Below are 17,491 nucleotides of genomic sequence, written 5' to 3'. Positions count from 1 at the left end.
AAGTACTGTGAATCAGTTTACTCTCAAAACAATTGTCTAGTTTTTAAATCACACTTTAAATGCAGGGGAAAATAAGAAAATCATATACTGTCACATTTGCCATGGTATATTGGTAAAGCCCTCCAAATCCAGATACCCGCTTTATATCCACAACCAATTTTTGTGGATTGTGGATCGGATGCAGAGGGTACGGAGGTCATGGGTTCCAGGACTTTCCAGGACCCCTGTGACTTCTGAGGCAGGGCTGGAGCAGCTGTCAACCCCAGGGCCACTGCCACACAATAGCTGTTTGGCCACAGCCTGGGCGGAACAGCTGATCATTCCGGTGGGTGGGGGGACGGGGTGGCTGGCTGCCAAACAGCTGATTGGTGGCCCGGGGGCTGCTGCTGACGGTACAGATGTGGATAGAGATAAAATACGGATTGCGGGTTGGATACAAGTTTATTCTGGTGAATGTGGATCCACATTTTTGTATCCTCGCAGGGGTCTATATATCAGGTCTTAGTTCTGATTTCAACCCTGTTTTAAAATTAAATTCCAGACGTGGTAATCTGTCAGATCTTTCTTTGTCCATGTCCTATCCACATGGAGCATTAAATATTATAACTAAATGATTGTTAGTTTCATTACAGAATCTGATTTTGCCTCGTCATTTTCATTCTTAAATTATATGAAAATTCTATTAGAAACAGGTGATTAGGATGGAGGACGCCTTGGATTTCTTTGTACCATATTTGGACCAAATGTTCTAAGGATAGCACAGTGCCTGTGCTTGCAAAAATGCACAGTAAACCCATCGCATCTACTAACTTTTTTTTGAGCAAACCAGAGTTATGGCAAATAAGCACATAAATGCTTAGTTGCTAAATTGCACACTCCAACTACAGGTTTTTTTGGGCACTAGGTGGGATTTTCAAAAGCACCTAACTGACTTGGTCACACAAGCCCATTAACTTTCAGTAGGACTTGTATCCATAGTCATCCACTGCAAACATGCGTGTAGCTTTGCAGGAGCACTCCTGCTTGTTAGAAAATCTGTGTCTTATAACCAGAGTAATGCAGCACTGCCTAACAGAAACAACAGGAGGGTTTACAAAGGACAAGTACCCACAGTAGGAAAGTATTCTTTGGGGAATAGCCTTCTTCTGAAGGAGCAGTTTATTCTCCTGTAGCCCAAATTAGCTTTATGACAAAGTTCTGTAGTAAGATTTGTTTTATCCTGCTAGCAACTAGCCGCCTAAGTCATCCAATATGTGCATTTTCTATCCAGGGTTGTTAGGGTCTATAATTAAGTCAAATCAGTTGAAATCACACTGCTTTGCTTCCTAAGAGCAAACTTCTCTCACGCCTGGTCTACACTGCTGCTGGTGGTTAATGGGAGATACGCAAGCTACATATTGTAGCTTGCGTATCTCCCGTCTACTTACTTACGTTGCTGTCCCACGGTGTCTTCACTGCGCTGTGTTGACGGGAGACGCCCTCCTATTGAAGCAGCCTTACTCCTTTCAGGGAGGTGGATTAATGGTGTCGACCGGAGAGCACTTCTGGGATCGACTGAGCGGGTCTCCACGGTCTACTCAGTTAATCCTGCTGCATTGCTCCGCAAGGAACTGGCAACGTAGACATACCCTCAGAGATGTATAGACATACTCGACTTCAGTGTTGCACTCTGCTTGCATATGTGACTCTCCCATTAGTCTCTATCTGATGACACAAGTAGGAGCCCCACTCATGAGCAGGGTAGGGAAGCAGAATTATGCTGTGTCTAAGAGGAGAACTCATTTGTGTACGGGTCTACTTCATGTATTTCCTAACCTGGCATATGGTAAATGAGCAAAGAGGCAGCAAGGCTGCCTGTAAAGAATTAAGGAAGGATGAGTTTTCTGGTGGCAAGAGAGAGAATTCCACTCATCATATTATTCACTCCTTCCTTCTCTCTCGCATTAGTCTGTTGGGTGTTCTTTCACTTCTTTTTCCTGTTTCCTCATCAGATGTGTACTTTCTTTTTGACACTCACTCAGAATTGCTATTTTGATTAACTCCAGGATTTGTGTCAAAGTGGGAGGCAAAGAGCCCTGCAGAAAGAAGAGAAGAGCTACTAGCTTTCACTCATTATAGTCTTGTAACTGTAGGCTATTAGTACTGAAAAGGGCACATCTACATAGAAAATGGACACGCTCTAGGCTTAGTTCATTACATCATAATGATGTGAATAATTTTACATAAATGTCATTTATTTTTACACATTGGATTGAGTAATAATTCTAGGTCTGTCTTCAGTGATGCTTTCTTGATGAAATCTTTCTTCCAAATACTCTGATTTTTGTTTTTCAGGTGAAAATACTGACCCAGAATGAAAATGGCAAGCTGCAAGCTGCCCTGGTTAGCAATCTGAAGAGTGCAGTCACAGCAGCCTTTCTCATGTTGCCAGAAAGTTTCTCGGAAGAAGACCTCTATATGCAGATTGCAGGACTCTCGTACTCTGGTTAGTATATGTGTTTAAATTTTCTGTTGAGAATAAAGCCTTTGTTTGGTAGGACGTCATAATTTGCAGTTGGAGCTGTAATACTGCACATACAATACCACGAATAATAGGAAGTCAAATATATGGTAAGCTCCAGAATAGAAATGGATCAGTGAGGCAGTGATGATTCATACATTTGTTGAGCTAAGGAGGGATGTGTAAGGCCTGATCCTGCACTTGAATTCAGTGTGAGTTTTGCTATCAGTTTCAGCTGGAACAAAGTCACGATGTGCTGCATTGTGCCAACAATATTTCATGCTCTAGTAACTTCATGAGAGCTTGGTTCCAAAGGAGATATTAGGATAGGTAAAACTAAGTGATAGCTACTCTGTTTCAGGAGACATTGAAAACACACTTGAGAATTTAGATTATATCCATAGATAATAAAGGCATGAGCTTTTTCTTATGTTATTGTGGGTTACCTCAGCATGTTTTTGTTTTTTGTTTTTTGCAAAGACTTGAAAATACCTGGTGCCCTTCTCCACTGTGTAAGGTCAATCTAGTCAGTATCCTGACAGATGCTAAAGAGATTTATTGCTCATTAAATATTGTGTTTTGTGATCAAATTCTGCAACTTATTTTTATTAAAAGCTTTTTCTAAAGATGTTGTTGTTTTAATTATGGAAATCCTGTCCAAGTTCGCAGTCATCAGTTTTTAAAGCAATCCATCTTCATGTAATTTTATGTTCCTTCTTGTAATCTTCTAATATATTGGAAGAATGGAATAGAGAAGAGTTTATTTATAATACAAGTGTTCATTTTGAAAGACTTCAAAGCACTCCACAAGTTATATATAAATCACTTCACCCACTACTGAAATGCAGCGACCTCTGGGGTGAAAAGTGTCATGTATCCAACCACCACAAAGTAAAAAAAGGATACTGTATCTAAATGAAGTGGTAACGGGTTATTTAGCAAGGCACACTTACTAGTAGGTTACATAATCACCCCCGTTGGAATCTGACTGAGATTTCTCTGAAAAGTGCCGTGGGATTTACAATGACCACAAGTGGTCAGAATAATTCTTCACTATCATAAGTAATGATGCAGTTAATACAAAAGTGGGAGATCAGTTATTTGACAATAAAATGTTGGAAGTGGCTTTACTGCCTGAATAAAGTTGAAGTGATAAAATTCCAAATTTGGGGTGTTTGAGAAAATAAATGCTTGTTGGTGAGGTGTTTATGGACCGCATTTGCTTTGTTGTTATAGTATTAAATCTTGACTATTTTCACAATCCCAGTAGATAAAACTTCTTTTATATATTTCCCGCTCAATCCCTTTTGAGGCAACAAGTATCGTATGTGGTGTATTTGACACTTATTTTTGTATTTCTTTACCAAATGAAATTGTTCAAAGGCTTTATGGAGTTACTTTTTAAACCACTGAAACACACTATATCTTGGGCAGACAGTGATTATAAGTTCTGTTGTGCTTGGCAGTACTGAGCTTCGTTTTGCTCTCAGCTAGAGCCATTTACTTGGACTATTTCTTTGGAGGCTGTGGGAGAACAGGCACAGTATCCATTAAATGAAATAATAAAACTAAATTGCTGCCTTGCATATTTAGCTCTTCAATGTGGGGAAACAAAAATTGATTCAAGATTTTGTTGCTCTTCACATAATGGTATTAGCTGTGCATTAATTCAGATCAGAGTGAACTCTGTCTCCTGCATGGTTGTTTTGGAGACTGAGTGCAGTATCTAGGATTATGAGGCTCTGTTCCCATTTGGGCCCTCTAGGCACTTCCAGATTACAAGTAATGTCACTCTTGCAGTAGAAAGAACTAAAGAGTGGTGTGTAGTGCTTAATAGAAGAGTCTCATCAGTGAAAAAGAGCAGTTGGGGTGAGGGGATAGGGCAAATGTTTAATCAGAGCGGTAGAGCATATATATTAGTGGTTATGATCACAAAGGCATGAAATGCTGCCTAAGGTGTAGAAGAAAAGCTACCATGACTATGATATAATACTTACTGGCATCTTCATTTCTGAGAGAAGAATAGAGGTAAAAAAAGGTAGCTGAAAGATGAGGCAGTATGCAGGGTTGGGAGTAGGGGCAAAAGTAGTGAGAGGACTGGGGTGTGAGGGCCAGAGGGGACGCATGGTCAGCAGGCATGTTGAGCAGCAGGGCCGGCCAAGAGCGAAGCCTGGAGCTTTGCACATCAGGAATGTAGCAGAAGAAAATTTTATCCTGCTGTAAATGGATGAGGGGGAGGAGAAGAGACATTACGGATGTGGTGATTAGGAGCAACAAGAAGTGGGGGAAGGAACTGCAAATCTGGCAATTGGTGCATTGAAATCCATTGGTCGGATTAAGAACAACATTGATTGGATATCCTGTATTTATTGAAAAAGGAAATTGTGGGCATGGTGGTAGAAGAAATGAATAAAATGTAAATTACAGATACTAAAATACAGATGATCTAATATTCAGTCTGGTTGCCTTGAGTCTGTGATGTGTTAAGAAGCGACATTACGAAGCATTTCATACTTAGAGAAATGTGACATTTGTCATGTGACTAGCTGGTACTGCTGCTAACTATGGTTGAAATTCAGCCCTCAGGTACGTGCATGCACTTGCCATTGACTTTGGTGCAAAGCAGTCTCTCTCTACTTGTGGTACTTTTAAGGTATTTAACTCAGGATCTAAAGCACCATCGCTACTCAATGTAACTTTACACTTGGTTGTCTGTTAAGACTGTTGTATGAGTGCTAAGAACTTCAGTTGTTAAAGATGTGTGCTTTTGAACCACCTTAGAGACATGGGGTTGATTGAGGCTATGTATACACTGATGGCGGCAAATTCGCCGCCATCAGATCGATCTTTCTGGATCGATCGAGTGATGACCTGCTCAATCGATCTAGAAGTTGACGCACTAAAACCACCCCCTCAAATGGTGTAGTGAAGATGCTGTGCACAATGGAAGTTAAGAAGTTGACGGGAGTTACGCAAGCTACACATAGCATAACTCCTGTCGTCTGCCACTGAATTTTCAGGTAAGTATAGACCTGGCCTGAGTGACATGTTTTTGGTTTTTTTAAGTAAAAATGTCAGCACAGTGGGCTAGTGGAAGCACAGTATGGTGTGACCCAGGTGCCATCTGTGGGCTATTCTTGAGCTGGCAGTTGTCTGGAAAGTACTTCATTATTAGAAGACACTCCTCATTGAGGAGTGCATGTGGCTTCAGAATAATTAGAGCATAAAGAGCTTCAGATGGCTGGTATCTAATTTATGCCATATTAATTCCCCGTGTGTTCCATTGCTTTGTGTTCTCCATTCCTCATGTTGTCTGTTGACTATTTTTCTTTCTTTGATTTAGGTGATTTCAGAATGATAATTGGAGAAGACAGGTCAAAGGTGTCAAACATAGTAAAACCGAATATGCCCCATTTTCAGAAGCTCTACAGTAACATATTACAGGCATGCCCTCAAGTGGTATATAAACACCAGCTGGGTATGCTTGAGGTAAATGGTTTACATTGTATGTTTTAAACCCACAAGTAGAATTGCTTTATTACTTAGACAGAAAGCAGGAATTACACAATGCACTAATGTGAATTTCTCTTGTTTTTCTTTATTATTTGAGAAAAAGTAGCACAATAAATATAATTCCAGCAATTAACAAACTTGGCATGAATACCAATCTATAAGAACAAGGTTTAGCTCTCATGCACAGTAAACTGCTGTTGAGCCTATCATTGGGTATTGCTGCTTGAATGAGGGAGTCTTGGCAAGGGGATGGGAGGAGGCTGGTTTAAAATGGGACTTGATGCCTGCCATTCAGAAGTAGCAGATTATGGACTGCAATGGTTGAAAACAGGTGGTTTGGAAGAAAGAATTGGGCAATAACTCACTTGTAGATATTACTATCTGTAATCACATTAGCCTAGGTTTGAGTGACTCCAAAGAAGTTTGAGTTGTAGCCACACAGTTCAGTGGACCAAACCAAACCGAGTCCTGGCATCATCCCAACATAGCCCATACTCCAGGATTCACATAGCCTGAGAAGCACCTGGAGGAAGTGGATAACCAGGAATAAATCTTTGGCTTGGAAAGTGCATTGTCAGAGCAGAAAGTACCGGATGAAAATGCTGGCCCTATTAAACTACCCCTCATTTCATGTTGCAGGTGATTGTGGGTTTGCATCGCATCACTGGGGTGTGATGTCCTGTCTAATCTGTTCACTCAGCCCTATGCACATTCTAAAGATTGGTGAAATATATCAATCAAAACCATAAATTGCAGACCAGTAACTGTTACATCCTTTCAGTTCATGCACTGAGGAACTTTGCAATGGAATAAATATTTGAAGTGAACTTTGAAATTAATGAATAGTGATAGTTAATTTCTCCAAGAACATCTGTCTGGCTAGATTAATATTACTTATTATGTTAATGCCAAAATAGATACTATACAAAATAATTTAAGAACTAAGTAAGATAATACAGATATATTTCAATATTAAGGCTAAGACAAATTGGGTGACAAGTCTGTTTGGATTTGCATGGGAGACACTAATTTTTAAAGCTATTGATTAAAAGCTATCATTTTGTTGTTGTTTTGCTTTTTCCCAGTTCTGTAATCTAATTTATTTAATTATTTAAACCTTGATTATTGTATAATACTTTTATTCCCCAATGTGAGGGGGACAACTCAAGTCAGGTACACTTTTAACCATATCACAAAAATCAGAATAAGTATCTTTAAAAGTATAGATGAAAGTTTTTCTAAAAAGAGTCCTTATTAATAGTTGAAGGGAGGTGCTAGTTTTCATATACATATTTTGTGCCTTTCTCTGTGACTTACATTGTTGCCAGATTTGGAAAGCATGTATTACTTTACTTTGTGGAGCTTTTCTATGTTCCTGCTTACAGTGAAGTCAGCAGCAAAATTCACATTGATTTCAATGGAAACAGGAATAAGTTCCTACTAAGAAAACTGAACTCATAGTTTATTAAAGAAAAAATGTTCTAAGAAAAGAAAATATTTGCTGACTTCAACTGAAGACTAAAGATGAAAGTTAGTTGCTTTAAAGAATGGAATTTTTATTTGGGATGAGAAGTGTGTTTTTTTTTGTTTTTGTTTTTTAAACAAAAAAAAATTAGTGAGTTTGGAAATAAAAAACTGAAAAATATGGAGCAAAGGTGCTGACCAAAACATTTGCTTCAAGTTACATAAATCTGACATGATGAAAATTTAACGCAGATAGAGAAGTATTTTTCAAACAGTTTTAATGAAAACTAATGGTAAAATAGTGAGAATCCCTATATATGACATTAATAATTTTGCTTAATGCTTGAACATATTCAACATATGGAACATTGCATTCCATGGTCTTTGAGACTATATTTGTCTTCCTGGTTCTCTGCATTTAAGAGTAATTTGAGTAGATTGTAGAATGCATATATGCAATTGTGTTCCTAACTTGCTTGAATTATCAGCAAGATAGCATGTGCAAATTGGATGGCTACCTAAAAATTGAATCTTGTGCTTAGTTCGGCTTTCAAAGTCATGGTTGAGATACTGCTTCTTTAGAGCATGGAGAGCTTTCACTTCTGTTGCCCATGACACTGTGCATGTGTGTGCACGTGTGCGTATGTGTAATAGACTGCATTATCTTTCTGCAAATCTCTGCAACTTGTCGCTTTGTAGTCAGCACAGCTTTAGCATGGACCAAAGATATTAAAAAAAAAAGTATTCTGTGCTCACTTTGGAAAACGTGTGTATTTTGTGTTAACCATCTGTCTCTTTGCTACCTGCGACTGTTGACTTTGAGTTCACAGTTTTCATTCTTTTTTATGTTTGTAATGTTTAGATCGATAAAAGTCCAGAAGGTCAATTCATGCAGCTAATGGCATTGCCAAGGACTCTACAACAAAAGATAACTTCTTTTGTGGAACCTCCTGGGAAGAACAGAGACGTGGAAGAGATTTTACTGCAAGTGGCCCATGACCCTGACTGTGGATTAGTGGTACACCAGGGTAGGTTTATGGATGCGTGAAAGTCAGTCTGTTATAAGAAGTGATATATTTAAGAATTAGTTTTATTATTCCACATCGAAACAGCTTGAGAAGCCAGCCCAACAGTTTAGAGGGATTGAGGGAGAAGAGAGGAATTACGATTCTGAGATGTTGCATTGAACTCAAATGCTTAATTTTAGGATATATTGGATGCAAACACATTCTCATAACTCTTCATATTTGTATATCAACTTCCACTTGTCCAAATTAATATGGAAAAATATAAAGTTCCTGTTTCAAATCCTAAAATAATTAAGTTTAAATGAGAACTGAGTTTAATTAGAACATCCAATTATCTAGTTGCCTGAGAGGATTGTCTTGCCTGTCAAGACACATGCACAGTATCAATTAAATATTGAGCTTCATATCATATCAGCGATATGTAAATGTTCACTGTGCTACTTAGTTCATTTGAATTTGGAAGAATAACTCCAACAAGCTGCAAAATCCTCACATTATAATTAGCATACATGTGTGATGTCTTGGCCAGAGACATCAAGCTTTGAGCAAAATAAAATGGAACTGCTTCTCACCTTCATGAGTTGTCCCTCTAGATCAGGGTTAAGTCATGTTAATGTATAGAAGCTTGTGCTGCTGCCACCAGTTCTGTACTTGTTCTGTGGATAAATGAAAATATTTAGCATTTTTACAGCTGTTTACATCTTCAGAGTACTTGGCAAACACTAACTAATCCTTGCTGCAACACTGTGACGTAGGAAATAGTGAAACAGGCATGTTGTGATTGTGATATGTCCAAGACCACATAGTGAGTCTGTCAGAGCAGCGATTAGATGCAGTCTCATTCTCTGTCTACCAGACCACCTGGTCTCTAAAAAGATTCTTCTTGACTACTGTCACTCCAGCACTTTTCAGGATCACAAAGTCCACTGTAACAGATGGGTAGACAAAGTTAAAATATTACAGGTCCAAAGGTGTTTTTCTAGTGTTGTTTACCTCAGTTCCGGATGTTGTACCAATTCAATATATGTTGCTGCATAAAAACAGTTGCTTGGATTTTTGAGTGAAGTAAAGTAGATCATTGCTTTTCTTTATGCACAGGAATTTCCCCACATTTCTCCATTCAAGGAGAATAAAGTTTAATTATGCAGTTTTAATAAAAACTCTTTCTAAAAAATCTCACTTGCTTCTTTATTTGTACTGCAGCACAGCACATGAAGATAGAAACATTATAATTGAGACAGATCCTCTTCTACATTCCTCAGTGTGTGATAATGTACAAAGGCTGTGTTGCACACAAAAGTTCACAAAAACAAGTATGCATTAGGGTCCCAAAACAACCTGGACGGTATTCTTGCATACTACAACTTAAATGCTTTTTTTAAACGGCCTAAACAATTTTGAAAGTATTTTAACAGCCACTATTATTTTTAATTGTATTTTTTAGAGCAGTGGCTAAGGACTAACCACCCATTGTGCTTTTCACTGTGTAAACACAGAGAAGTAGATAGGCCTTTTCCCAAAGAGCTTATAATCTAAACAGATGAGACTGACACAGGGCAGGGGAAAAGGGCATAAAACAGAATGTGAAAACACAATTTCATATTGAAATAGTTTGTTCAATTCTGTAACAAGCTCAGGCAGTAAAATATGAAATGGCAAAACCCTGCTGAAATTGTGCATGCTGCTGAAACATGATTGATTGAACCACCAATGACTGGGCAACTGGGTACAGAAATATAATGGGGGAAGATTGAATGAATGGGATCAAACTCTACTAATTACTACCAACTCTTCAGTATTGTTTTTCCATGTAAACAATGCCATGTTTTTGTATAAAAATTTTAAAAGGGATTTTGGAACAAATTCTTGAATGGAGCATGACAAAGCAAAATAGAAAGTGTTTGTTAGGATAATTGTAAGTTTTACTTCCAGGCCGGCTTTATTGTGTAACCAGAAAAATATTTAACTTGTGAGATTTTTTTTTTTTTTACTTTTTTAAAGACTAAGATGGGTAACGTGTTTATGTTCTTTCTCTATACACAGGCATTTCAGGAATTGTGAGATCTTCCAGTCTAATACAGAGTTCTAAAACCATACTAACAGCTGGTAAGAATATATGCCATTATATACAAATGAACCTTTTGGTTTCAGAAAGTACAAATCTTAAACCCTCAAATCTCTCTTTGTTACAGAATTTCAAATTATAGACTTTTTGTTCTTGGAAAAGATAGAGAAGCCACTGGAAACTTTCAGTAGTAATCACATCTCTATTTTCTATAACTTTTGGGAAATGAGAAAAAAGATAAAGTGAATCTGGAGCAGGATGTGGGGGTGGTATGATATTAAAATATACTATTCAATTTAGAATTCTGCTCTGTAGACCACTTGGCTACTTTGTACTGAAATTCTGCTCTGTCTGTTCATAAATGCTCATAAGGAGTAAAATTCCTTTAGAATTCCCTCAGGATTTCTACATATTCAGGAAGAGCAGAATGAGTATAGAGATTTGCCATGTAGACCAGTGTTGCCGTAAAACAGTAGGGGGTCGGGATTGTTCCTTAAGAGGGACTTTATCCTGCTGTATCTAGTCACTGCTCAGAGAGGCTGACGCGAATAACTCAAGCAGTCAGGGTCTCCTTCCAAAACAAACTGTGTCAATTTATTAGATGACAAACAAACAAAACCACAACTATTGTAATGTAACAGTGGGGATAAACCCCAGGTCCCAAAACCAACAAAACAACCCTTGGAACCCCAAAGTTCGTACGCAGCTCACGATTAGTTCTTCTCCCAAGATCAGTGGGTGTTGGTCCCGATCTGGTCAATCATCTGCTTCTCCTTCTGGTCCACAGCTCGTCTGCTTCAGTCCAAGCTCTGCAGGTTGATGGTAATACTCTCTCTCTCTCTCCAGGCCTCTGGTCACAATAGCACTCTCACCAAACCACATCTGCAGGGCAGCAGCCATCTTCAGGGGCTCAGAGATCTTTTATTCCCCTGGAACTTGCAGCCCTAAACCAATCATGATCTAGGCTTTTTCCCGCCTTTAATATCTGCACACGGTACCATATTTCTGCACTCGGCACTACAGCCTTTGCATACCACCCTTCTGGATGGTGCACACGACACTAAAATTTGGCTGTTGCCGGGCAAGTTATCCGACTTGGCACCGTGCCAGCTGCTCATTGCACCTGTGGTCTTGTCTGACTCCATTTTGAAACAAAATGGAGTCGGTCTTACTTGTGCCCTGGGGATTTCATGGGAACTATATACAGGTGTCAAATACTTCACACATTTCCCTTAACACCAGAGACTAGAATTTTTGCCCTAAAAATGATACTAAGCTAAGCATTTACTGACAGAGATTTCTGGCTGCATGTAAAATAAATATTTTGCCATATTACATGTTTATGACCAATCCCACTGAAGGAAATAATCATTAGATACAGCAACTAATCAAAACTGCTCTATAGCTGGTGAACCTCAGTTAAGAGTTCATTACTTCTCATGTTCTTAAATATAAATGAACCATCTAGGAAAAAGAGTTGAGCAGTAAAAGCCACATGAGAAAAGCCTTACTCTGTTAATGCTCAGATTAAAAAGATGTACATTGGGCTGGGAATGGATGGAGGGAAAATAGTTGGTTGGCAGTGGGGAAACGTGAAGATTGGGTGACTTTTCCTCCTTCATCGAACAAAAGCCATCACCTGCTCCATAACTGCCATCCCAGTTTGATGTGCTACCTGTCTGCCTCCTAGAGTGGATCTAATATGAAGATGTCTTGAGTGGTCCATTTAAAAAAACTATTTACCTCACAGCTAATTTAGAGTGAAAGATAGTTGAGCCTGAGCTGTTGTTGAGCCATCAAAGTAGTACAGTGAGCTGGCCCCTCATTAATCCAGGTTCACCGGTAAGCACATTGGAGATTGCATTAACTTTCACTGCAAGAAAAATCCTTAAATTGCACAAAGCGGTGATTAGATGTCTGTTGTGGCTCATGTACATGTCCCCTACCTCTCAAATGCAGGTCAGATATAAATCATGGTGTTTATGGTTTAAGAAGTTACTGTCCAGACCACACAGTGAAGGGTTGACTTTCCAGAACTGTTCTCCATCTCAAATTAACATTTCATATTCAAGCTTGTGGCTATTCCAAATGTTATGTCAGTTGCCTGTCTAAAAGCAATATGCTTTGCAGTGTTCAGGACCATTACTAGCCTATTGGCTAAAATAATTATATAGTAGGAATGATTGTGCTTTGTAGGTTGATGTTTTTTTTTTTTTTTTTTTTTAAATCATATTTTACAGTCTAGTTGTATTATTTGCAAAGAGAGTAGCAAACCTGTTGCCTAATCTTTCTCAGTACTTTGAGGAGACTGAGAAAATGAAGCAACTTGGGATTGAGAACGGTGTCCTTCGAATGAGTGGACATGTTACTTTTGTGTCTAGGATCTTCACTGAAATTAGTGAAGCTGTTGTTATTTCATGATTTGGTATCATGAGAGCCTGGTAGTGGCTGAGACACACACACACTCTCTCTCACACACTGATTTATGCAATAGTATTTTTAGACTACAAAACTAGCTTGTGAAATTCCAATATGTCAAAGGAAGGAAATGCAGCTGAAGTTGAGGAAAGATGGGCTTGATGCTGAAGCACAGGAATAGGAACTGAAAGATCTGGAGTCTTAATTCCTGCCTCTGACATAGATTTCCTTTGTGATTTAGAGCAAGTCACTTAACTCTTCTGTGTTTCATTTTGCCTTTCTGTAAAATTTAAGGATATTTAGTTACCTCATGTAGCATTTAATCCATTCATCTTCATAAAGTACTTTGAGAGCAAAATATTGTTTAAAACAACAGGTATTGGATTTTAAACCTTCAAAAATGTATATGCATTCAGTGCTTGTAAAATTAGCTGCTGCCTGGGAGAATGAGACTGTTCATACACAAACTGGTACAGTGTGAGCCATAGCCATAGCAATTCAAGCTTCCCCACATTGCTCTGTCTGAGTATCTAAACACTCACATGGACAGTCCACTGATAGTTCCTTCTCCATGCCTATTCAGCAGGTCACTTACAGGGATTCCTGTGATGTGGCTACCTGTGTTTTGGGACCCTAAAAAACACATTAGGACGTGTTATATCTACAATGCATTCTGCTTTGTGCGCCTGAAACAGCCATCTTGAGATCTGTTGTCTCACCATCTTCTCTAATGTTGGTTTTGTGCCTAGAGACACAGTATCTTTAACTTCATACCTTACCATAAACAGCATTTTTGCCTTTTAACTAGCCAATCATGTGGGATTACATTTATCACTGAAAAAGCCAGTAACCCTCTCCACATTTCCTCCACGTTGGCATGCTACTGTTGGAAATGAAGGACTGGGTGTGTTGGTTCAGGTCAAATAAAAACGGGCACAAAACTTTGCCTCAGACTTGAACCAAACTCAAATCCCACTGAGTCTTGAAAGGTTTGCTTCTCTTTTCTTTCCTCCCTTCCTATTTTCATATACCTCTTATCTAATTCTTGCCAAAAGCAGAAGCATCAAAACAGACAGGATTGATCTGTAAGGATTACTGGCCTGCCTTAAAGTGCACAGAGATGAACTCCCCCGCCCCCCGACCCAATGAAGTTTGGTTAAGGAGCTGAACTTCTGAATCCCTACGAAAGCCACATCTTTTGAGGTGTGGTCATTGCTAATTTTAACATCAGAGTGAATGGATCAGTTTGAGGTCTCAAACCTGCCCTTCTATAAACAGCATGTATCAGAAATAACTGCTGTATCTCTGCAAAGTCTGCTTCTGCTTCTAAAGCAGGCTGCAGTATGGAGGACAGCACAGAATCCTTTTTTTTTTTCCTTCTTATAGGCAGAGCTGGAAGAACTGCCAGTGTAGCTGTGGTTGTTGGCCACTTCCTGTTACAAGACCCTGATTTCACTGGCTTATGATCGCCAGAGTTTAATAGTTGGGGTTGAAATCTCTCAGGCTGGGGTTCTGTCTCAGGTGACAGTATTTGAAAGGTTTCAGCTACAGTGGTTCAGCCGTTTCTGAGGAAAAATAGGTTGCTGTGCGCATTTTACAAAAATTCTTAAAACCACTTAGTTTTGCTGCCATGCATTGGTCCAGGGACTTGAAATTTAGCAGAGGTGGTCACCAAGGGGTCAGGGATTTGCCTTTTGCCCTCCCCGTAAAGATTCCACTAAATTTGGCCATTTTGTGAACGTCTGTAAAATGTCCATTTGCACATGCTTAATAGGGATTTCTAAATGCTTGGAAGATTGTCTGCACGGAGCCCGCTCTGTCTTGGGGCTGCAGAGGCTGATCAGGGAGACTCTCTTGTGCTCTAAAAGTTCCCCCTGCCATTGCCCAGGCAGTGAAGAAGCTACTTGATTTAAATGCAGAGACATGGGGAGAAATGGGAAGAATAGGAGCAGGGATTTGCTGGAGCCAGAGGTTGGCAGGTAGCAGAGGTGGGACTGGGCAGATATATAGAAGCAGAGGAGGTGGGAGGCAGGAGCCTGGGTGTGTGAGGGAGGTAGGGTTGGATAGGAGCAGAGAGGGAGGAGGACAGAAACCAGGGAACACATGAGCAAAGGGTAGGTGACCATTACAGTAACTCCCTTCCAGAACCTGAAACAAGTCAGGAATCATGAGTTTCTACATTCCTCTCCTGTCTGCAAATAGTTGTCAAACCCACTGACAGTCTCTCATTCCCTTCTAGAACTGGTAGCAGGAGTAGGGCTGTTATTTTCTAACTTACTCCATGAGGTCTGTGGTGTGGATGTGAAGGTCTGAACCCTGCTAGTGACCCAAGTTGGGGTCAGTGTAGTTCCACATGATGATTTTTGTTTGTTTAGTTTGGTTTTTAAAAACATTTGGGAAATTAAATGCAAAAATACTATATTAAAAGAATGCGAAGGTTGCAAAGATAAGCATCAAAGTTAAGAAATTTCAGAATTAAAGTTGCTAGGGTTTTTTCACAGGACTCCTGCATCATTCAGTGAGTGGGTAGATATTCAGTTTTTCTTTGTATCTTCATGCTGTGTGTAGCTCCAGGCCTTCTTTAGCACCATCCAAAACCTGCACTGCATACAAAATTATTAATTCCTCCTGGGCGTGTCTTTCTGTCGTGCTCTCACCATGGTTTCTTTGTGCTTCACAGTGATTTTATCTTCACAGTACCCCTCTGAGATGAGGTGGGGGTATTCCCCTTTTACAGTATGAGAATAGAGGCAGGAAGAGAGGAAGGCCACAGTTGTTAGGTATTGAGTAGTTTTGGGTGCCCAACTTGAGAGCCTGAATTTCCAAAATACTTAGTATTTTTTTAGTACTTTATATGTTTGAGCAAAGCTTCAATCAACTTCAGTTGTAGTTGTGAGCACGAAGCACTTCTGCAAATCTGACACCAGGTGTCTCACATTGTGTTCCTCCTCACTGTCTGGAATGTCCTATTGGAGGCTACCTATGAAAATATTGGCTTAAGTGCTATCACACAGGAACTCTGTGGCAGAGGAAGGGATAGAATCCAATTCTCCAGGCTGACATTCAACCTTGAGTGCCTAAAGTGCCTAAACCACCTAAACCTTGAAACTATCTTGTATCTTCCTGCAGTCCTTTGTCTAACTCATTGCACCCCTTCTACATTCTGCAGCAAAGGGCTGGGTCCTACAGACAACAGCTTCCTTCACTAAACACCCTGGATTCATCTCCAGAGAACCATCCATCTTGAGCACTGAACTGAGGGAGGGGTTCTGTGGGAAAAGGTCCTATGTGAGCATGGAATTAAAGGTTGAATCACCATGCATATGCATAAGGGGACCAAATTAAGGTTGCCACTGGTTATTTCATGACTTTAGAGAGCTTGACTGTAACTTCCTTTTAACATAGATTGTGGATGTAATAAATACTTAGTTTACATTTGTATTATGCTAGATCTCTCCTGGAGCTCAGGAAAGAGTTTTTTTTTTTTTCTTTTGCTTAGAAATTAATTATTAATAGAATTATTTTGCTTATTATGACTGCTTTATATTTTCCTCCAAGTGTGAGGCTCATGAAATCTTTGTGATTGTTCCATCAATCTGAAGGCTTGCAGTATGCTCTAAAGGAGACCTTGAACCAATTTTGGTTGAAGCTTCATAAATACTTATGATATTTGCCACAAGGGGGCTGTCACTAACATGCACATCAGAATGTCTAATCTGTACTACTTCATTAATATTTAAAGAGTAGTTTTTAAGCTGTGGCTTGACAAAACCCTGGCTGGGATGATTTAGCTGAGGTTAGTCCTGCTTTGAGCAGGGAGTTGGGACTAGATGACCTCCTGAGGTCCCTTCCAACTCTAATATTCTATGATTCCTGTTTGTTTTAGCTGTGGCCAGTTCATTTCCTTATTTACTGAGGTACACTACACAAACTTGTGACCAATCCATACCAGTATGTTTGTTTTTAATAATACAACAAATGTGTTCTAGGGACAGGCATTAAACAGTTGAATTCATTTTAATTCAGTTACACCTGAAGATGATGATTTTGTCTTTTCCTTAACAAAGGTATCTCTTTTAACTGTAATTATCCTAATAATATTTTGAACTAGTACAGACTTGAAAAAGTGTTATGGATCATGTTTTTGTATCCACCTGTCCCTTACACCTTCTTTCTCAGACAGTCCTATTCAAGTGATACTGGCATGCGTACAGATAAATCTGGCAATGCCAGCCATTGAATCAGTGGTTTGAAGTTCCTTATCCATTTTCCTTACATTCCTGGCAACCATGTCACCAAGGCCTGATGTCTGGAATCTCATCCCACGTATATTTGTGCAATGTTAATGTTAACTTTTCCTACCACCATACTAGCTGTAAGCCAGTGACTGGTAGTTAGTAAAGGATACTTGATGCATTTAACAAGCTAATCTATACCATGCAGTTAAAGTAAGAGTAATTCATATCCAGTATGGTGGTCATTACTTGGCTGGCACGCTGTTTG

The 17,491-nt window shown here is 39.3% G+C and overlaps 1 protein-coding gene across 4 annotated transcripts in view; it reads left to right on the top strand.

Moving 5' to 3' along the window:
- Nucleotides 1–17,491, top strand: part of TAMM41 (TAM41 mitochondrial translocator assembly and maintenance homolog) — a 41,706-nt gene that overhangs the window by 15,931 nt on the left and 8,284 nt on the right. For all 4 annotated transcript variants that reach the window (XM_067543753.1, XM_067543751.1, XM_067543752.1 and 1 more), the window contains 4 exons: nucleotides 2,335–2,485; nucleotides 5,844–5,989; nucleotides 8,340–8,505; nucleotides 10,549–10,611. In XM_067543753.1, the coding sequence (XP_067399854.1) occupies nucleotides 2,335–2,485; nucleotides 5,844–5,989; nucleotides 8,340–8,505; nucleotides 10,549–10,611 (526 nt within the window). The remainder of the gene's footprint in view (nucleotides 1–2,334; nucleotides 2,486–5,843; nucleotides 5,990–8,339; nucleotides 8,506–10,548; nucleotides 10,612–17,491) is intronic.

The sequence above is a fragment of the Emydura macquarii genome, unplaced genomic scaffold (assembly GCF_026122565.2).
Source record: "Emydura macquarii macquarii isolate MOO-44397 ecotype Brisbane River unplaced genomic scaffold, CSIRO-AGI_Emac_v2 contig_968, whole genome shotgun sequence".
NCBI lineage: Eukaryota > Metazoa > Chordata > Testudines > Chelidae > Emydura > Emydura macquarii.
The sequence above is the reverse complement of the archived record's forward strand: the minus strand, read 5'-3'. Positions and strand labels throughout refer to the sequence as shown.